Raw genomic sequence first — 22,360 nt, forward strand, 5'->3', positions numbered from 1 at the left:
AAGAGTTTTAACTTCTGAAAATGTTCAGATAATGAAGTACAAACGAGGTTTATCAATGGGGTTAAGATGACAAAAAACAAAACAAAAATCAAAACAAAAAACAAACTGACAGAATGCAATGGAGGAAAAGTGCTGCTGAGTAACTTCCCTTGCATTGCCAACAGTCAACGCGCCAAAATTGGTGTTGTTTTGTGTTTTACGGACAGTTTCAGATAGTGTGCGAAGTTCATTTCGTTTTTACTGAATCAAAACGGTATGAAAACTTAACACAGTTATATATATTATTTTTTGCAAGTATATTTCTCTTTTCATAAGGAAACAGAAAGTGAAACAAGACATCACAGTGCAGACGACAGTTTCCATTGGAGCAGATTCACTGACATAATAATATTGACATGGACTGTATCCATTTCATTGAACATAATTACAATGTTCAGTGGATCCATTTTAACCAGGCGCATTGCGTACTGTGGCTGGCACGACTCGGCATCAGCGCATGTGTCGATAAATCGAGTGTGTGTGTGATGTCACCTGTGTTGGTTTTGTGTGTGACCTGACCATGCCATACGAAGACAAGAATGGTGCTGAGTGCATGCCAAAGACCTTGGTTGACTGATTCAAGTACACACCAGTGAAATGGTGAAAAACTAATTTTGAAAGAAAATCTAGATGATTAGAGAGCAGTGTTTTGCATCCGAACAAAGAACACCAGGATTATACTTACAGTGTATGTGAACTGAGGAATAACAAATTAATTTTGGCCGGCGCTGGGCATCGATCCTCGATCAGTGTAAGCGCGTTGGGTTACGCTGCTGGTCAGGCATCTGCTTGGCAGATGTGGTGTAGCGTATATGGATTTGTCCGAACGCAGTGGCGCCTCCTTGAGCTACTGAAACTGAAACTGAAACTCAGTGCAGCGAGCAGCTTCTTCTTCTTCTTTCCCTTGACTACCGCCTTCATCATTTTGAAGATTCTGTAGACTATAAGGGGGGTTTGCGTGTTTTGTGGATTCATGAGGTAGAGGTTTCTGGGCCAGCTAGCACGACATCGGTCCCAAATTGTTAACAGATGTAACGTTCAATGAAAGTCTATGCATACTTCATTTCCGACATTTCACAAAATATGATGCAGGCGTTTCGTGATTCTCATTTATTGAAGTTGCTTTTACTGCTGTCTGACATGAACTTTTTCACTAATGGCTGAAAGAACTGGTCCTTACAGAAAAGTGCAACCAGGAATCAGACTCTTGATCCGCAGATTAGTCACCCTTAACACTGCTTCCTGACTCCATATGTGCCAAATCTCCCACCAAAATTACCAACGAATTCCCACTAATTACCGACAAACTCCCAACATTGAAAATTACCGGATGTAACGATTATTGATGTTGTTCAATGACATTCTTGTCGGGATCTCCGCAAAGCATCGAGCTTCGTATCAATCCTGGATCAATGCCCAGCTGCTTTGATTAGTTTTGCACAGATACCCTCGACCTGCAACTGCTATAGCATTTGGATCCTATTTTTGCTCTTTAGATTTTCAGGGATTTTTTTTTTAGTATATTTTTTTATGGGATGCCCTGGGATGTTGCCTTGAATCTGTCTTCCAGTTGGAACAAAGGAGAAAATTTTTTTAAAGAAATGTTTTATACTGATGATGAAACAGTTCGCAAAATTAATTAGGAAAAAAAACAAAACCTATCAAGTCAGAGACAGCTTGCTGGCTTTTATATTTTACTCTGTACTGTGCAGTTTTTAAACTTATACTCACATTCATTTCAAACTGCTTAAAAAAACAGTTGGAGTTGACAGTGATGATTACTGCACCAGACTGCAGAATATTTCACTTATACATTTCTCCACATGTACAGTTTACAGTGGAAGTGGAAAATATAGTTAATGCTGTGAGACAACACTTGATAATTTCATTTTCTGATTGCAGCAGTCATGAAAGTCATAACGCCAGAAATCTCATGGCATGGACGGGAACCCATTTTCAGCATTGATCTTCAGCCATGTTCAGGGAATTTCCAGAGGATGGCATCTTGCAGTGTTGAGAAAGCTGTGCGAGTATGTGGGCTTTTGTTGTTGTTGTTTTTTTTTTATTGAAAAAAAAATCATAGATCTGTACTAGTGATGGTTTGACTTTAGTTTGAAGCTGAGGTTTAGTTTGTTTAGCACATTTTCATTTAACAGAAGAAAACCTACAATTGTACATGTTGGGGTGGGTGTGAAACTACTTATACCAAACCTGTATTCTGGAAGAGATGCAATCCTTAATATCCACATGCAGGTCAGCAATTGTCAATGTCAGTCACTGACTTAAAGACTTCTTCAGCTTTTTGACTGAAAATGTTGAACATGTCTGTTCTTCTTAAAATGATATTTATTGGCATTTTTAGTGTATATTTGCTAATGTTATGGCTACCTTTAGAATTTTCTTATATGCCAATTCATGAACTAATGTGCATATTATATCTCTTGTTTTTTGTTTTATCAGATTATATTGTTTCCATGTGAATTTTTTTTTCAGATTCTCTCATTGTTTCAACATTTGTGTTGTATAGTTTGATACCTCACGTGCATTTGGCTGCGTTCTGACAGTGATGTCTGATGAATGTGCAGATGTGGAGGGTCCGTGTGAATGAAGACAAAGTTGACATTGATTTCCTGGCCAGCCTGAACCGCCACACAGCCACCGTTAACGTCTGTCGATTTTCCCCTGATGGAAATTACCTGGCTACGGCTGGAGATGGTATGATTTAGCTTAATTTTAAAAAGGAAAGGGCTGTATGAACAAAGTGTGTATTAGTTTTTAACACTTCTGTACCCAAAGTACTGATTTATCCGTTAACACCTGGTTGCTTCCCTTGGACTGAAGTGTGGGAGTTTTCAAACAGCAGTAGACATATAAAGTTTTACTTTCTCACAGTCTCTGTCAGTTGTATTATCACTCAGTGCTTTTAGTTTTAGCTTTTTGGATTTGCTATTATGAGCTGTGGTAACTTAAAGAGTTTATGTTGTCTTTTCCTTTTAGATGCGGTAGTTTTTAGTGCCATGAAATATTATATGATGATATTGACAATCCTACTAAACTAATTTCTTCAATAAATCTTCCCTTTTATTCTCTCTCCCATGCCCGTTCTCCCCTTCCTTCTATTCTTTTCTTCATTATCAGTATTAAATGCTTCCACGTCCTTTTTTTTATTTATTTATTTTTTTACTGTTCTGCAAAGCGTATTGCAGCAGTTATAATAACAACTAATAGAAGCTTTTCTTCTTTGTGAGCAATTTTTGTTTGTGCTTGTGTGTTATTTTGTGGTTTGAGTGTCAGTGTGTGACTGTCAGGGAAAATTTGTCTGCTTGAGCATTGTGAATTTTTATGAGTACAACTTAAAAGCAAACACTGCAATGAGTGTGTATTGTGATTTCGTTCTTGGTTGAGAGAAGTTGAACAATCGTTTTTTCAAAATCTATTTTCTATATGTACCCTGACTGTACATATTGTTGGCAATGACTTTGAGATCAAAGATATATATATATATATATATATATGTGTGACTGTCATATCACATTATCAATTATCGAAGACATATATATATGTATATGTGAAGGTCATATCAGTTAAGTCCTTGATGAGCAGAAGCACGCTGATGGCTGTTGAGTCTGGCTCCCTTCCACTGCAGCTGCAGGTGAAATTCTGGTCTGTAGTGGGTTCTATTTGTCCCCTGTTTTTTCACCAGGTCCTCTTCCCCGCAGACTGTCTTGACGTTTTGCCCTAAAGGTGCTGGCTTGGTGGGTGGTGTGGCGCCAGGCTTTGCGGTCAGCGGCCAGGGTAGTCCTTTGGCGGGAGTGGATGCCACAGGTTCTGAACAGTGGCCAGGTGATAGTTCACTGACGGGCGCAATAGCCGAGTGGTTAAAGCATTGGACTGTCAATCTGAGGGTCCCGGCTTCGAATCACGGTGACGGCGCCTGGTGGGTAAAGGGTGGAGATTTTTCCGATCTCCCAGGTCAACATATGTGCAGACCTGCTAGTGCCTGAACCCCCTTCGTGTGTGTATGCAAGCAGAAGATCAAATACGCACGTTAAAGATCCTGTAATCCATGTCAGCGTTCGGTGGGTTATGGAAACAAGAACATACCCAGCATGCACACCCCCGAAAACGGAGTATGGCTGCCTACATGGCTGGGTCTTCAGCAGCATGGCCTTGGTGCCAGTTGTTTGTTAGGCGCCCAGTTTTTTACCATGTCAGTGGGAGGGTCAGACAGCTGTCAGATTCAGTGCAGACCTGTCACACTTCCCTCCCTCTGCCCCTCTTTACTGAGACAAAGGGTTTTCTGTGAAGAAAATGTGTTGGCATCATCAAAACCATAGATCTGATTTAGAAATCTCTGTGGGGCCTTTGGGGACTGTTTGTTTCCTCTTACTGTGAGCAGCTGAACAATTGTATCTTCTTTTCCTGTAATATATACTGCTCATCTAATGAGTCATGTCTGCTGATTTGTCGTTGCTGTACTGGTATCTGTTGTTACTTTCTTTAACCAGCTTTGTACTTAAGAAAGGGCAAGCAGAAATTTTGAGGGACAAGCAGTGGGTTTTGGGTTGTTTTTTTTTCATCTACTTGTCCCCCAGAAGAACTAAGAATTATCTGGAAATTTCTTGCCCTCCATGTAAACATATTTATGTAAGTATTCTGCATTCTGTCCTCTTCTCCAGATCTGTTAGTTATGGGTGTGTTTGTTCTGCTGCAGACACATGTATACATCCTTACGTAAGTATCATGTGTTCTGTCCTCTTCTCCAGATCTGTCAGTTATGGGTGGGTTTGTTCTGCTGCAGACACATGTATACATCCTTACGTAAGTATCATGTGTTCTGTCCTCTTCTCCAGATCTGTCAGTTATGGGTGGGTTTGTTCTGCTGCAGACACATGTATACATCCTTACGTAAGTATCATGTGGTCTGCCCTCTTCTCCAGATCTGTCAGTTATGGGTGGGTTTGTTCTGCTGCAGACACATGTATACATCCTTACGTAAGTATCATGTGGTCTGCCCTCTTCTCCAGATCTGTCAGTTATGGGTGGGTTTGTTCTGCTGCAGACACATGTATACATCCTTACGTAAGTATCATGTGGTCTGCCCTCTTCTCCAGATCTGTCAGTTATGGGTGGGTTTGTTCTGTCGCAGACACCGTTGTTTTGCTGTGGAAGCTGAACGAAGTCACTCCAGCAGTCAATATTTTCAACGATGATGATGAAGAGAACAAGGAGACATGGGTGGTCCACAAGTCCCTCAGGTAATTGCTGACATGTATTTCACTTTCCGTTTCTCATGGAGGAGTCACTGCGTTGAGACAATTCCATATATGCTGCACCACACCTACTAGGCAGATGCCTGATCAGCAGCATATCCCAACGCGCTTAGTCAAACCTTGAGTGCATGCTTATATATTTGTGTACCTATCAAGAATAATGATACTAATAATAATGTACATTTGTATATCGCCCTTTCTCTCTAAGAGCTCAGGGCGCTTTACATGAAAGAAAACTATTACAAGTTACGTAAATCATTCATGACCACTCTTTTTCAAAACCCCTTCCCCCCCCTCCCCACACACACACACTCTCTCTGTCCCACTCTTCATCCAAAGTGAGCTGACATGAGTGGTGTTGGAGAACAAGGAAGCTGAGAGTGCTTGTAGATAGGTTTTAAAAAGATTAGTTTTTAGTGATGAGCGAAAAGCAGAAATAGAATCAGATACATGGATATGATAAGGAAGGTTGTTCCAGATGTGAGGAGCAGCAAAGAAGAAAGAACGTTCACCATAGGTTCTTGTATTGACACAAGGAAGTTTCAAAAGTTTCAGATGAAGAGTGGAGATTTCTTGTGGGAGTGTAAATACTGATGAGGTCAGAAAGATATGTAAGTCCTGCAGAGTGGAAAGCAGAATAGCACAGATACGCAACTTTGTATTTAATTCTCGCTTTAATGGAGAGCCAATGTATAGTGCGGAGGTGAGGTGAAATGTGATCAGTATGTGGGACTCTGAGAGTCGGGTGGGCAGCATTGTTTTGAAGTTCTTGAATTCTCTGAAGAATATTATGTGGACAGACTATGAGAAGATAATTGTAGTAGTCGATTCGTGACAGCACAAAAGCAGAAATAAGAATTTTAGTAGTTTGAACAGAAAGGTACTGATGGATAGAGTTGATGCGACGAAGTTCACAGTTGACTATCAGAGTGGATTTCTTCTACAGAATTTAGCCAAAGGACAACATTCTAGTTGCCATAGGTTCATTTTCAGTGCACCAAGTGCAAGCTGCACACAGGACCTCGGTTTATCGTTTCATCTGAATGACTAGAGGCTCAGTTTGATTTTTCAGTCAACTTGGGAGAAAGGGTGAGAGCAGGATTTGAACCCACACCCTCACGCACTCTCTGTATTGGTTGCTGAGCGTCTTTCATGAATTGCAGTCGTTCAACATGCGTATGCACACAAAGATCTATACACACACAGCAAGTGTGGGTCGAAACTGTCAGACGTTACTGTGAGATTTTTGATGATGATAAGAGTACTTATAAATAACGCCTATTGTTGGTAAGAGACCAAGCTCTAAGCGCTTTTCCAAACAGGGAGTCATTTGCACAACAGGCTGCCTACCTAGGTAGAGCCAACTGACAGCTGCCATTTGGGCGCTTGTCATTCGTTTCCTGTGTCATTTAATCAGGGTTTCAGTTATGTGCACATACACACTCATGCAATCATGTCACATTTTATGTGTCTGACTGTTTTGTTCATTTACCCTGCCAATTAGGCAGCAGTACTCCGTTTTCGGGGGTGTACATGCTGGTTATGTTCTTGTTTTCATAACCCACCGAACACTGACAAGGAATACAGGATCTCTAAGTGTGTATTTGATCTTCTGCGTGCATGTACACACGAAGGGTGTTCAGGCACTAACAGGTCAGCACATAAGTTGACCTGGGAGATCAGAAAAAATCTCCACCCGTTACTCACCAGGCAACGTGACCGAGATTGAACCGGGAGCCTCAGATTAAAAGTGCAACGCTTGAACCACTCTGGCACCCACCCAGAGTTTTGTGTACCGTGGGCTCTGGGAGTACAAGATGAACCCCACATTGATGTATGATCCCCTTTAGTGTGAAATCAGAATCTCTAACCAGCTCTGCAGGGTGTCTCTCTCCCTCAAACTCAATGAAGCACTCACTGGCACTGCCCTGTTGCATTGTCTCAAACTCAGACCACTCTGTGCATTGTCAGTGCAGGCATGACTAACGTTACCGAGGGCCTGTATTAATTTTGTTCTGGAAAATTGATAAAATGGACAGGCTGTCCTGGAAATATGGATATTTGCTGCATATCCTGGAAAATAAAAAAAAATCTGACTAAAATGTTTTCCCTGAAGTATCTAGTGGGTACAAGTGTACCCTTAGATGGCTTTCCGACCATTGCCGAAGACACTTTGTTAATACTTACAGAAATGCTGCCTAATATTACCAAACCACTTTGTGAAAAGCTGGAACTGTCCGAACAGTACCAAAGCCACTTTGTGAAAGTGCTTGATTTCCGTCACTGGAGAAGTAACTGGTAAGCACCAACTTTTTTAATGCGGACAACCTTTCGAAAGTGGAGGCATGGTTCCATGTTTACAAGCGTTGCTTCTGGATGTCAGACGACTATTGTGTGTTTGCTGAGATGTTCCTGAAAATAATACCCTGTCCCTGATTCTAATGCTTTGCCTGCAGTTGAAGTCACCAGGCTTGACATGGAAATTTGACGGGCGCAATAGCCGAGTGGTTAAAGCGTTGGACTTTCAATCTGAGGGACCTGGGTTCGAATCACGGTGACGGCGCCAGGTGGGTAAAGGGTGGAGATTTTTACGATCTCCCAGGTCAACATATGTGCAGACCTGCTAGTGCCTGAACCCCCTTCGTGTGTAAACGCATGCAGAAGATCAAATACGCACGTTAAAGACCCTGTAATCCATGTCAGCGTTCGGTGGGTTATGGAAGCAAGAACATACCCAGCATGCACGCCCCCGAAAGTGGAGTATGACTGCCTACATGGCGGGGTAAAAACGGTCATACACGTAAAAGCCCACTTGTGTACATGCGAGTGAATGTGGGAGTTGCAGCCCATGAACGCAGAAGAAGAAGAAGACATTTGTCTCCGCTTAAAAGAGACCCGTCCGACTCATTGACGAAGGCATTGTTTTTGAGAGTGAGGGACTCATTGATGATATGTTGTTGCTACTTAGAATCAGAACAAGAACTGGACACATGTCATGGTGTGGCAATGCTTTGACGTGTTGAAATGAGCGATGTGAGAGCTGTGCCTTGGAGATGGTACAGAGAAAAAGACTGAATGTCCAGTCACTACACAACTGATGTTGAATCACGTCAGTGGTTGTTTTTTGGGGGTCTTTCTTCTGTTATTTAGTTTTTCTTTTTTTCTTTTTTGACTCACTTGTGTAAACAAAATGAGTATGTTTTAACCTAGTGTTCAGTTGTCTGTGTGTGTGTGTCTGTGGTAAACTTTAACATTGCCATTTTCTCTGGAAATACTTTGTTTGCCAGTACCAAAAATTGGCTTAAACATAGTATTAAAAAAAAATCTTCACAGTTATACCAATAGCAGGTTGTAAGTCTCTCGAGTTAAGGCGTATTTCTGAATCATTAACGGTTTATTTCATTGAGATGTGCTCCGAAATCCGAAAATTCTAAAAACTGCTTTCCACCTAGTTTAGCCGACTAGAAGGTGGGTTGTGTTCAAAGACAACATGACACCATGTGTTGTGATATGCTTGAAGGAGATGGCAACGTCTTCTTTACTGTCGAAATAAAAGAATAATCGAGATATGATAAAACACACAGAAAACATGATTTAAACGGCGTTATTATGTCCACTGCAATCACATCTAGTTATCGCAAGAAGAAGAAAACGTCAGCATTGCTTTACGTTTTAAATTTAGTCATTTGATGTAATCTGATGTCAGATGTGCCGCAGCCTTGGTGATGAGTCTGCGTGCATTGGAACTGAACATGTTTGGTTCGATCCCGCTCGCATGCCTTTTTTTTTTTTTTTTTTTAATATAATTTTTTCTCCCAAGCTTATTTTATATAATTTTTTTTTTGTTGATACACAGCACTTTTCAACAATTTTTTAAATCTCTTTTTTTTTTCTCCTCAAGATTCCTTGACTGGATAAAGTGCGAAGCACACTTAAGTCTTGAAGGCTTTGCCTCTTGTTTTTTTTTTTTTTTTTTTTTTTTTTTTTTTGAAACTTCCCATTCGTGCATGACTATTTGTGTGTTTTTGTTGAGATGGACAATGTTGCTTTCTTTAGTGGTCAACATGTATCTTGTTGCAGAGTACTATGCGTTTCTTTGGCATGTGTTGTCTTTCACTTCTCTCCCTCCTTCAGTTCGTTTATTACGTGTGTTCAAATATATGTGTTCATGTGTGTGTGTTGTGTGGGCATGTATGAGTGTATGGGTATGAATGACCTCAGTTTGTAATTGTTGTATCTATATATATCCATGCTGTGTGCAGAGGTCACTTGGGGGATGTGTATGACCTCAGCTGGTCACCAGACAGTCGCTATATCGTCTCCGGATCGGTCGACAACACTGCCATTGCCTGGGATACTCATAAAGGTTGACTGTAGTAATAAGTAATAAGTATAAATAGAAAAAAAAAAGAGAAAGAGCATGAGATGAAGGGGAGAGGTATGGATGATAACACAGTGAACTGATAGTGTGTGTGTGTGTGTGTGTATTTGTGATCCCTGTATGAGTGTGTATTGCATATTTATTAAGTGTGGGATTTGATTCCACATCAGTGTAATTTCTCGCTTTCTTGGTGGACGTTTCCATAACCTGCTCCACTTTAAAAAGACTATGAGTGGGTATTAGAGATGTGGTTTTGTACGTGCAGAGTTTTTCATAGATGTCGGTTTTGGGAAAATGAAGCCCAGAAATGGTTGAACTGTGAGCAGATCAGAAGCTGGCCTTGTTCAGCGAACACAAGAACTATGTGCTGGGAGTGGCCTGGGACCCTCTGAGAGAATTCGTTGCTACCCTCAGCTCTGACAGGTGAGTCTCAGTCTCAGTTTCTCAAGGAGGCATCACTGTGTTCAGACAAATACATGTATACACTTTACCACATCTGCCAGGCAGATGCCTGACGGCAGTGTAACCCAGCACGCTTGTTAGGCCTTGAGTGCGTGCACATGTATCTGTGTATTCATCAGAGTGGATTTCTTTTACAGACTTTTGCCAGACAAACACACTTTTGTTGCCATGGGTTCTTTTTCAGTGTGCCAAGTGTTTGCTGTACACGGGACTTCTGTTTATCGGCTTATCCGAAAGACTGGGTGCCCAGTTTGATTTTCCAGTCAAACTTGGGGGACAAGGGCGAGAGCAGATTTTGAAGCTAGACCCTCTGTATTGGCAGATAAAAGTCTTATCCATTCTGCCACCTTGCTCTTTTGCTCTGATAGGTAAGCTTAACTCACTCAGTATGGCCAGTCCTCTCATCTCCTCGACACAGACCCCTCGGATGTCCAGTGGGTGTCTCAATGACCCAGCCTTTAGCTTCCGTCGTCAGAATTGTGGTATTCTTTGTCAACATTCACCTCTTCAGTATAAGAGCCTTCCGCTTGCGATATTTTGATGGTGGTAATTGGGGTGAAATGCTATTAACATCGTCTCTTTCGCCGTTCGTATGGAGAGAGTTAACCTTTAGCAGTGTTTGTACAGGTGATGAAAGTTGGGAAAAAAAACAAACCATGACATCCCTTTTTCAAGTCCTTAAAAGTCTTAAAAAAAAAAAAAAAAAAAAAAAAATCAACCAGGTTTGTAATTGTCAATTTTTTTTGGGGGGTCTCTGTATATCTGAAACAACAACAACAACAAAATATATATATATACGTCATTTCTGTCCTGTGATTAATTCAAGCTTAGCAGCAAAATTGTTTGTTCAAATTTAGATTGACGAGTTAGATAATGAATTTCAACTCAGAAAAACAACCAAACCCACAACTGATCCTGAAAAGATTTTTTTTTCTTAACAAAAATCACTGTTCTCATCCATATAACCGATGATTCATGCAAGTGGAGTAAGCCAGCGTTCAAAGTATCATATGTCATTCTAGGTCTTTGATGCAATGGGTTTTTTTTTTTTTTTTTTTTTTTTTTTTTTTTTTTTGCTTTTGATGTTTCAAAGATTTTTGAAAAAGTTTGAAAATTCCATGATTTAAAACCTGTATAAACCCTGCTTTTTCTCACACAGGTAGGTTGTACAACTGTTTTTGCTGATGTAAAGCATTCTGAGCTCAGTCTGACAAAAAGCATTTTTTTAAAACTCATTTTTAATTACACATACTTAACAGTGACCCACTAGTGCAGACTCTGGCAGGGGTCTGACATTCCTGTCCTGTGCAAACTACTACCTGCTTATGCACATTATTATCATCATTACCGTTACCATTATATTAGTGTACATACTCAAGTGGATTCTGAATAGGTTTTACAGTAAGCTCATTCTTTATTCCTTTGTGATTGACTGCATGAACAATTGTCAGAGTGGGCTGCTCTCACAGTGAATAAGTGATGTATAGAAAAAAAACCAACTGCTCATAGTCGTTAGTGTGACAAACAGGCTGCAGTGTTAATTCTTACAGGTTGTTTATATCTTAAGTGTAGGGAGACTCCATGTTACTTTATTAGTATACATGTGTCACTGTAAACAGGAAATCTGCTCGTTAGCTCATACAGGAAAACTACCTACTTTTCGTATTGATAAATCTTACTTTTCGTATAAGTAAATCTCACATATCATATAGAAAAATCTTATCTCCCATAGAAATCTAACTTTTAATATAGATAAATCAGACTTGTCACATAGATAAACCTTACTGTTCATTTTGATAAATCTTACCTTTTTACAAAGATAAATCTGTATCGTCAGCTCAAGCATGTCTTGTATTATCTACGACCTATTCAATCATTCCATATTTACTTCATGTCTTTTACAGGTTTTTTTTTTTTTTCCAAAGGACTCATTTGATTTCAAAATTGATTGAAAAAAAAAAATCATGTCCTTTCTTTGAATACAAACAAAATATGAATACACAAACTTTATTGTCTATGCTTTGGTACAGAGATTTTTTTTGGGGGGGTTTGGCAGCAGCACATGTCCAACATAGAAAACAACAGCACCAAACAAATAAAATGAATGAAAAATAAGAATATGAATTGAATGGCACCAAATAGAAATAGCTTTAGAAATACCTTTGTTTGCTGTACTTGAATTAAGCGTGATTTAAAAAAAAAAAAGACAAAAAAAAACAAAAACAGTTTGCGTTGTGTTTGCCTGTAGATCGTGTCGAATCTTCAACCTGTCGACGAAGCACTGCATCCACAACATCTCCAAGATAGTGTCGCCCCACGCGGCCAGCAGCGCTCCCCCAGGCTCCAAGCCCAAGGCCTCACGCATCTTCCACGACGACACCCTGCAGACGTTCTTCCGTCGCCTGACCTTCTCCCCTGACGGGCAGCTGCTGATCACTCCGGCAGGTCTGATGGAGACGGGAGAGAAGCAGGTCAGCGCCACGTTTGTCTTCACTCGTGGATCCTTCAAAGAGTAAGTTGTGTGTGTGTGTCTGTGTGTTTGTTTTTTGTTGGTGCATGTCTGACATTTTTATCTTGTGGAGAGAAATCAGTGCCATGGTTGTCTTCACTCGTGGATCCTTCAAAGAGTAAGTTGTGTGTGTGTGTGTCTGTGTGTTTGTTTTTTGTTGGTACATGTCTAACATTTTGATCTTGTGGAGAGAAATCAGTGCCATGGTTGTCTTCACTCGTGGATCCTTCAAAGAGTAAGTTGTGTGTGTGTGTCTGTGTGTTTTTGTTGGTACATGTCTAACATTTTTATCTTGTGGAGAGAAATCAGTGCCATGTTTGTCGTCACTCGTGAATCCTTCAAAGAGTAAGTTGTGTGTGTGTGTCTGTGTGTTTTTTGTCAGTACATGTCTAACATTTTGATCTTGTGGAGAGAAACAAATCAGTGCCATGGTTTTCTTCACTCGTGAATCCTTCAAAGAGTAAGTTTTGTGTGTGTGTCTGTGTGTTTGTTTTTTGTTGGTGCATGTCTGACATTTTGATCTTGTGGAGAGAAACAAATCAGTGCCATGGTTGTCTTCACTCGTGGATCCTTCAAAGAGTAAGTTGTGTGTGTGTGTGTGTGTGTTTGTTTTTTGTTGGTACATGTCTAACATTTTGATCTTGTGGAGAGAAATCAGTGCCATGTTTGTCGTCACTCGTGAATCCTTCAAAGAGTAAGTTGTGTGTGTGTGTCTGTGTGTTTGTTTTTTGTTGGTACATGTCTAACATTTTGATCTTGTGGAGAGAAATCAGTGCCATGGTTGTCTTCACTCGTGGATCCTTCAAAGAGTAAGTTGTCTGTATATGTGTGTGTGTGCTTCATGTGTGTGTGTGTGTGTTTGTTTTTGTTGGCACATGTCTAACACTTTGTTTGCTTTTTGAGGATTAAGATATGGAGAGAAAGAAATCAGTGCCAGGTTTGTCTTCATCTATGGATCCTTCAAAGAGTAAGTTGTGGGGGTGGGGAGGTGAGCGTGCATGCATGTGTGTGTGTGCATGTGTGTGTTTGTTTGGACATGTCACATTTTGTTTGCCTCTTAAGGATTAAGATATCTTGTGGGGAGAAACAAATCAGTACCATGTTTGTCTTCACGCATGGTTCCTTCAAAGAGTAAGTTGTGTATGTGTGTGTGCTTGCATGTGTGCTTGCATGTGTGTGTGTTTGTTGTTGGGACATGTCTAACATTTTGTTTGCCTTTTGAGGATTAAGATATGGACAGAAACAAACCAGTGCCATGTTTGTTGTCACCACCTGTGTATTGTTCAAAGAGTGAGTTGTATATTGGTTTATTTTGTTTTGTTTGTTATTCATTTTTCGTTGCTACTGCTGTTGGGACATGTCTAAGATTTTGTTTGCCTGCAGTGGATTTATTGTATTTTATTGCATCATTGGTTTGTCACAAGACATTCGTGTGTGTGTGTGTGAAATGGTGTGGAGGGCTTCCACCACAGTGCAGCACCACCCATCTTCGTTTTCCTTGTTTGTCTGCAAGTGTATTTGTTTTACTGTCACAGTGTGTCACAAACTCTCTTAATACAATAATAGTCTAGGGGTATTGGTTTATACAAAAGAGCTTATGCAAAATTGTCCTAACAATTTTAGGGGTGGTTTACCTAACCTGAATTAATTTTACTTATCCAGTACTAAATGGAAACGTGTAACAAGACAACATTCATACAAACACCTTTCAAAAAGGGTGACCACACCAAATTTTAATCTTTAGAACATTTATTAAATCATTTCTTTTCTTTTAACTCTCCCCTTTTCCCAACATTCATAAAACAAATAAAAGTCTAGCGACTCACGGCCGCACTCATCATTGCCGACTAGTTTAGTTAATGTCCGGACAACAGCCTGTTTGGCATGAGGTAGAGGATACTGTTTAACCCTGACTGGAGTAGCCTCCCTGAGAAGTAACTCAATTATCGGATCTTCCATCCGACCTTTTCCCAACCTGCCAACATACACTGACATGTGACACAGTGGATTTGTCTGCACTTTTATTTTCCTTGTTTGTCAGCAAGTGTATTTGTTTTACTGTCAAAGTGGATTTGGCTGCACTTTGTTTTCCTTGTTTGTCTGCAAGTGTATTTGTTTTACTGTCACACTGGAGTTTTCTGCACTTTCGTTTTCCTTGTTTGTCTGCAAGTGTATTTGTTTTACTGTCAGAGTGGATTTTTCTGCACTTTCGTTTTCCTTGTTTGTCTGCAAGTGTATTTGTTTTACTGTCAGAGTGGATTTTTCTGCACAACTTTCCCAGGGACAACCCTTTGGTTGCTGCAGGCTTCTTTTATGTGTGCAAAGTGACTCTGACTCCATCACAGTCTAGTAGTCAAAGGGTTAACATACCAGACCTCATTATTGTTCTCATATTATACACATCTCTCTCTTTTTCTTTCTTTTTTTATTCTAAGATAGGAATTTTTGTTGTCCAGTATCCTTGCTTTTCGATGCATATTCTTGCTGTTTGTTTTTTGTTTTGTTTTATGTATGTACACATGCACATTTGTGGATTGTCATATACTCTTAGTATCGCTATGTAATACACTGAATATATGTACTGTTTTATTCTTGGATACTTGTTAGAATAACATAGAGTATTGGTCTAACGTATCTTGGACAAAACAAATATACTGATAGGAACTAACCTGACAAATTTCAGATTTGAGCTTTGAAAATGTTTTTGGGGGTGGTACCTGCATGTATAATTTTGTAAACTCTTTGTCAGTCTTAGGCCTCAGAACTGTCAGAGTTGAAATATTTAGATGATGGTGCGTGAATATCTCAGATTATTAGTGTGTTTTGTTGGCAGTAAGCATGCACCTGATTTACTGACAGTAACTGACATGTTTTCTGATTATTTTTTTTTTCCTTTTGTGACCAGACCAGCTGCCTACCTCCCGAGTCCCAACAAAGCTACGTTGGCTGTGAGGGCGTGTCCTTGCCTTTTTGAACTGCGCAGAGTCCCCAAAGACAGTGACGGTGGTGGTAAGTGCACAGCATGCAGGCTGGTTTCTAACCCTCCTTTGTCAGGAACAGATTCGGTTCAGCCGCCGATATTTTCTCCCCCTCCACTAGACCTTGAGTGGTGGTCTGGACGCATGCACTTAGCGCATGTAAAAGAACCCACGGCAACAAAAGGGTTGTTCCTGGCAAAATTCTGTAGAAAAATCCACATCGATAGGAAAAACAAATAAAACTGCATGCAGGAAAAAATACCAAAAAAAATGGGTGGCGCTGTAGTGTAGCGACGCGCTCTCCCTGGGGAGAGCAGCCCGAATTTCACACAGAAAAATCTGTTGTGATAAAAAGAAAAAGAAATACAAATACAAATTCACACAGTCCTCACTTGATCAGTGGGTGAAAGACTTGCCTGCACGAGTCAGATTTCTGGCACCTGCAGAATTATCATTTAATTACACATACTTAACCGTGACCCAACTAGTGCAGACTCCGGCAGGGGTCTGACATTCCTGTCCTGTGCAAACTACTATCCGCCAATGCGGAGAAAACGAAACTACGGCCGATAACCTCCCGGAAGTAGGTAACCTCCCCTTTGTCCCGCTGGCTAGCGCCCTCTTTTTCCGGCAGCCATTATGACTCCTGTTCCTGTGCTCTCCATACGGCTAAGTTTTTTTCATATTTTCTGTCTGTCTGTCGATTCTCTGGCGTTCTTGTTTTTTGTCAAATTTTGTCTCGAACCAGGTCACATAATTATATGGTTCGATTGGGATATCGGGCTAAAATTAAGGCGCGATCAAAATCGATTCGCGGACACTCTGGGCCCTCTATTTCTGGCCCTCTCAACTCCTTTATTGATAGTTGTATAGTGCCTTCAGTCAGAGTGGGACCTGTAAGGGCTTTTCAGTAGTGGTTTTCACAACAGGCTGCCAACCTGCATGAAGCCAACTGACATCTGTCTTTAGGTGCTCATCATTCTTCTCCTGTGTCATTCAGTCAGGCTGCAGTTATATGCACAAGTGTATAAGATCGGATTTTTCGTTGGGATTTTGCCAGGGACAACCCTTTTGTTGGCCGGTGGGTTCTTTAACATAGTGCTAAAGAGAATAGTGTTCAGGGTTTTGTCTCTTGATGTCTAGCTGTACAAAATTTCAAAACTCCACCTTGTTCATCTATCACTCACCAGTTTGGGGGCATTTGTTGCTCACAATTTTTTTTTTTTTGGGGGGGGGGGGGGGGGGGGCGGGGGTCAAAACTATTAAAATAAGCGAATAAACAAGTTAACACACAAATTATAACAAATTGTTGACAAGGCTCACAAGTAGAGCTAAAGCTGAAATTTAAAACATTATCTGATAAAAATCAGTAAGGTATTGTCTGGAACAGAACCAGAAGTATGTTGCAGAGCATGTTGTATGAAATGTTTCACTGATGGACAGTCAAACAAAATATGCAATATTGACAAATGTATTGTTACAAAGATGTTTAACCTTTTTAGTGTACTTTGTTCAAAAAGTATGTAGGTGGAATCTGTAAATTAAACTGATTTTGATGTCTGGATGCAGATGAATGTTCATTACAAATGTGTTTAATTTTAACCTTTCTAGCGTACTTTGTTCTAAAAGCATTTTGATGGATTCTGTAGATTACCATAAAGTTCAGTCTATTGAGCGCACTGGTATATAAGCCGCACCCACTAAATTTTGGAAAAAAATTGAACTTTATACATACATAAGCCGCACCGGTGTATAAACCGCACTTATTTCCGGTACCGGAACACATACTGATATTACAGAAAAGCTATCGATACTGTAGGTTATGAAATAAACACAAGCAGGAACAACACAAAGAAAAGCAAGCGAAAATACTGCTAGTGCCACAAAAAAAAAAAAATAAACACAACGAAAATAAGATCCATAATTTAGGGATAGTCACATTTATTCAACATCATCCTGCTCACTGAATCCACAAAAATCCTTGTCTTCAGTGTCCGAGTTGAAGAGAACCAGCACAGCTTCCTCCGCCATCTTGTCACTAACTTCAGCCTTCATGAACATGAAGGTGGAGGTCGCTGCTGGTTCATCGCTTGCACTGTCGTCTGCTAGGTCGATCGCCTTCAATTTGAAGGCTGCATCATAGGTATAACGTCGTGTTTTCGGCATGATGAGGGTGTACGCTTGAGCAGAGTAGAACTGAATGCTGATCTGAAGGCTTTAATGTGTGCGGATTTGATTTATAAATCCTGAAGCTCATCCAAAAATTCATGGACAGAAATCATGATTTTGGTGAGTTGAAGGGCAGCTAAAAATAGACAAGAACGTGACACTCCCGGGATCGTTAAAATCTGCAAATAAGCCGCATCATTGTATAAGCCGCAGAGGTTGAAGCTGGGGTAAAAAGTCGCGGCTTATAGACCGAACTTTATGGTAAACTGATTTACATTTCTGGATGCAGATGATATATCTTTCTTGCATCCCCTCAGTAACGAATTTATGGTAAGAAATATTAAGATGATAAGTTGATATTTTTTCTGTTTTATATATTACTTTGTCAGCATGTTTCTGCCATTTTGTATCTGATCGAGAGTATCATAAATTTTGCCTTCATTTTATGTTTTCCTTTTCTTTTTGCCAGGGCCTGTTAGTGAGAGTGCTAAGGAGTGGGAGAAATACTCCACTGCTTTCTGGTTTGTATTCAGCTGTTTGTGCTTTCATGTGGTCTGTCTGTGTCTGTTTCACGCTGTTTGTACTCTCATGTGGTCTGTCTGTGTCTGTTTCACGCTGTTTGTGCTTTCATGTGGTCGGTCTGTGTCTGTTTCACGCTGTTTGTGCTTTCATGTGGTCTGTCTGTGTCTGTTTCACGCTGTTTGTGCTCTCATGTGGTCTGTCTGTGTCTGTTTCACGCTGTTTGTGCTTTCATGTGGTCTGTCTGTGTCTGTTTCACGCTGTTTGTGCTTTCATGTGGTCTGTGTCTGTTTCACGCTGTTTGTGCTTTCATGTGGTCGGTCTGTGTCTGTTTCACGCTGTTTGTGCTTTCATGTGGTCGGTCTGTGTCTGTTTCACGCTGTTTGTGCTTTCATGTGGTCGGTCTGTGTCTGTTTCACGCTGTTTGTGCTCTCATGTGATCTGTGTGTCTGTTTCACGCTGTTTGTGCTTTCATGTGGTCGGTCTGTGTCTGTTTCACGCTGTTTGTGCTTTCATGTGGTCGGTCTGTGTCTGTTTCACGCTGTTTGTGCTTTCATGTGGTCTGTGTCTGTTTCACGCTGTTTGTGCTTTCATGTGGTCTGTCTGTGTCTGTTTCACGCTGTTTGTGCTTTCATGTGGTCTGTCTGTGTCTGTTTCACGCTGTTTGTGCTTTCATGTGGTCTGTCTGTGTCTGTTTCACGCTGTTTGTGCTTTCATGTGGTCTGTCTGTGTCTGTTTCACGCTGTTTGTGCTTTCATGTGGTCTGTGTCTGTTTCACGCATGTGTGTCATTCAAATTTTTCTTGGAAGATAGATGATACATATATTGCATTTACCTATAATTTCAGAAGTAGTTTTAGTATAATTTTGTGTCAACTGACCTATTATTGACAAACAACACAATTCTGGTCTCATTTATCATCTTTTTTTTTTTTCCATCGTTTCAGCAGAAACTGCTTGTGGTCAGAGGGTGTCGGGGCAAGATGTAACAACGTTTTGATTTAAAAAAACAAAAACTAAAATTACATACTTGGAGATGTATTTTACATTGCATTTTGTTCTCATTTTTTTTCCCCAGACTTTTTTTTTATTCCAAATTTTGGATATTAACATTACAAAACATACACACATCCAAATAATCATACACAAGAGAAAAAGAAACTGAAGGGAAAAAAAAAGATACTAGGGTATATCAAAATTATCATTAGATGGATTAAAAATAACAAAAATAACAGCAAAAATAACCGCAACCCACACATCTACATACACATACACACCATACGCATTTTTGAACATACATAATTACACAATGATCACAAACACATAAACATATATATATATATATATACACACACACACATACGCGCCGGAATTTGTTAAGTTTGATAAATTGGTGGTAGCAATTTACATTGTCATTGGACTATAAATCATCTTGTTCTGTGATATAAAATATAGAATACATCTAAATCAATATTGTAATTGTACATCATGTAGTTAACATGTTTGTATCTATGAACAAGGTTCCCATGGAAATGGAAACCATGTAGTGATAAAAATCATTATGAGTAAAAAATTTTCGGGCTGCGCATTCTTTGATTGTGTATCTGTATTTCAGTTTATTGTTAAAACCTTGTAGAACAGGCACAGTTTTGTTTAACTTGGATTGTGGTGGCCAGGAGATATATACTACATTGCCTTTTCTGCCTTGTGTTTGTGGTCAGCCTGCCATACCGTGTGGTGTTTGCGGTGGCCAGGAGATATATACTACATTGCCTTTTCTGCCTTGTGTTTGTGGTCGGCCTGCCATACCGTGTGGTATTTGCGGTGGCCAGGATATATATGCTACATTGCCTTTTCTAATAATAATAATAATAATAATGGTACTTATATAGCGCTGAATCTTGTGCAGAGACAAATCAAAGCGCTTTCGCACCAGTCATTCACACACATGCATAACTCAGGAAGGGCAGGCAAGGGAGGCTATTTTGGGAAGAGGTGGTTTTTAAGGCCAGACTTGAAAGAGGCTGAGTGTGGAGACTTGACGAAGTGAAAGAGGAAGTTCATTCCAATCGCAAGGTCCAGAGACAGAGAAAGAATGGCGGCCAACAGTTGAGTGTTTGAATCTGGGTATGCGTAAACAGAGTGGATCCAAAGCCGATCGTAGTGAGCGAGATGGAGGGTAGAGGTGAAGACAGCCGCAGAGATAGGAAGGGGCAGTTTTGTGAATGCATCTATAACATAGAGTGCTGATCTTGTACTTTATTCGGTGTGAGACAGGGAGCCAGTGGAGACGTTGCAAAAGAGGAGTGATGTGCTCAGATCTTTTCTTTCTGAGGACGAGTCGGGCAGCAGAGTTTTGTATGTGCTGTGTTTGTGGCTGTACCGTGTGGTGTTTGCGGTGGCCAGGAGATATATACTACATTGACGTTTCTGCCTTGTGTTTGTGGTCAGCCTGCCATACCGTGTGGTGTTTGTGGTGGCCAGGAGATATATACTACATTGCCTTTTCTGCCTTGTGTTTGTGGTCAGCCTGCCATACCGTGTGGTGTTTGTGGTGGCCAGGAGATATATACTACATTGCCTTTTCTGCCTTGTGTTTGTGGTCAGCCTGCCATACCGTGTGGTGTTTGTGGTGGCCAGGAGATATATACTACATTGCCTTTTCTGCCTTGTGTTTGTGGTCAGCCTGCCGTACCGTGTGGTGTTTGCGGTGGCCAGGAGATATATACTACATTGCCTTTTCTGCCTTGTGTTTGTGGTCAGCCTGCCGTACCGTGTGGTGTTTGCGGTGGCCGGGAGATATATACTACATTGACATTTCTGCCTTGTGTTTGTGGTCAGCCTGGCGTACCGTGTGGTGTTTGTGGTGGCCAGGAGATATATACTACATTGCCTTTTCTGCCTTGTGTTTGTGGTCAGCCTGCCATACCGTGTGGTGTTTGTGGTGGCCAGGAGATATATGCTACATTGCCTTTTCTAATAATAATAATAATAATAATAATGGTACTTATATAGCGCTGAATCTTGTGCAGAGACAAATCAAAGCGCTTTCGCACCAGTCATTCACACACATGCATAACTCAGGAAGGGCAGGCAAGGGAGGCTATTTTGGGAAGAGGTGGTTTTTAAGGCCAGACTTGAAAGAGGCTGAGTGTGGAGACTTGACGAAGTGAAAGAGGAAGTTCATTCCAATCGCAAGGTCCAGAGACAGAGAAAGAATGGCGGCCAACAGTCGAGTGTTTGAATCTGGGTATGCGTAAACAGAGTGGATCCAAAGCCGATCGTAGTGAGCGAGATGGAGGGTAGAGGTGAAGACAGCCGCAGAGATAGGAAGGGGCAGTTTTGTGAATGCATCTATAACATAGAGTGCTGATCTTGTACTTTATTCGGTGTGAGACAGGGAGCCAGTGGAGATGTTGCAAAAGAGGAGTGATGCGCTCAGATCTTTTCTTTCTGAGGACGAGTCGGGCAGCAGAGTTTTGTATGTGCTGTGTTTGTGGCTGTACCGTGTGGTGTTTGCGGTGGCCAGGAGATGTATACTACATTGACGTTTCTGCCTTGTGTTTGTGGTCAGCCTGCCGTACCGTGTGGTGTTTGCGGTGGCCAGGAGATATATACTACATTGCCTTTTCTGCCTTGTGTTTGTGGTCAGCCTGCCATACCGTGTGGTGTTTGCGGTGGCCAGGAGATATATACTACATTGCCTTTTCTGCCTTGTGTTTGTGGTCAGCCTGCCATACCGTGTGGTGTTTGCGGTGGCCAGGAGATATATACTACATTGCCTTTTCTGCCTTGTGTTTGTGGTCAGCCTGCCATACCGTGTGGTGTTTGCGGTGGCCAGGAGATATATACTACATTGCCTTTTCTGCCTTGTGTTTGTGGTCAGCCTGCCATACCGTGTGGTGTTTGCGGTGGCCGGGAGATATATACTACATTGACATTTCTGCCTTGTGTTTGTGGTCAGCCTGCCATACCGTGTGGTGTTTGTGGTGGCCAGGAGATATATACTACATTGCCTTTTCTGCCTTGTG

The 22,360-nt window shown here is 40.9% G+C and overlaps 1 protein-coding gene across 2 annotated transcripts in view; it reads left to right on the forward strand.

Annotated features, from left to right (window-relative positions):
* The first annotated feature begins 158 nt into the window (after positions 1-158).
* Positions 159-22,360, forward strand: part of LOC143283450 (chromatin assembly factor 1 subunit B-like) — a 30,872-nt gene continuing 8,670 nt past the window's right edge. The window contains exons 1-9 of one of the 2 annotated variants that reach the window (XM_076589687.1): positions 159-253; positions 1,945-2,069; positions 2,625-2,754; positions 5,189-5,297; positions 9,575-9,678; positions 10,020-10,116; positions 12,404-12,667; positions 15,570-15,673; positions 18,281-18,332. In XM_076589687.1, the coding sequence (XP_076445802.1) occupies positions 1,947-2,069; positions 2,625-2,754; positions 5,189-5,297; positions 9,575-9,678; positions 10,020-10,116; positions 12,404-12,667; positions 15,570-15,673; positions 18,281-18,332 (983 nt within the window). In that variant the 5' untranslated portion in view covers positions 159-253; positions 1,945-1,946. Of the gene's footprint in view, positions 254-1,941; positions 2,070-2,624; positions 2,755-5,188; positions 5,298-9,574; positions 9,679-10,019; positions 10,117-12,403; positions 12,668-15,569; positions 15,674-18,280; positions 18,333-22,360 lie in introns of both variants that reach the window. The other variant, XM_076589686.1, reaches the window with a different exon arrangement.

Source organism: Babylonia areolata, chromosome 6 (genome assembly GCF_041734735.1).
Source record: "Babylonia areolata isolate BAREFJ2019XMU chromosome 6, ASM4173473v1, whole genome shotgun sequence".
Taxonomy (NCBI): domain Eukaryota; kingdom Metazoa; phylum Mollusca; class Gastropoda; order Neogastropoda; family Buccinidae; genus Babylonia; species Babylonia areolata.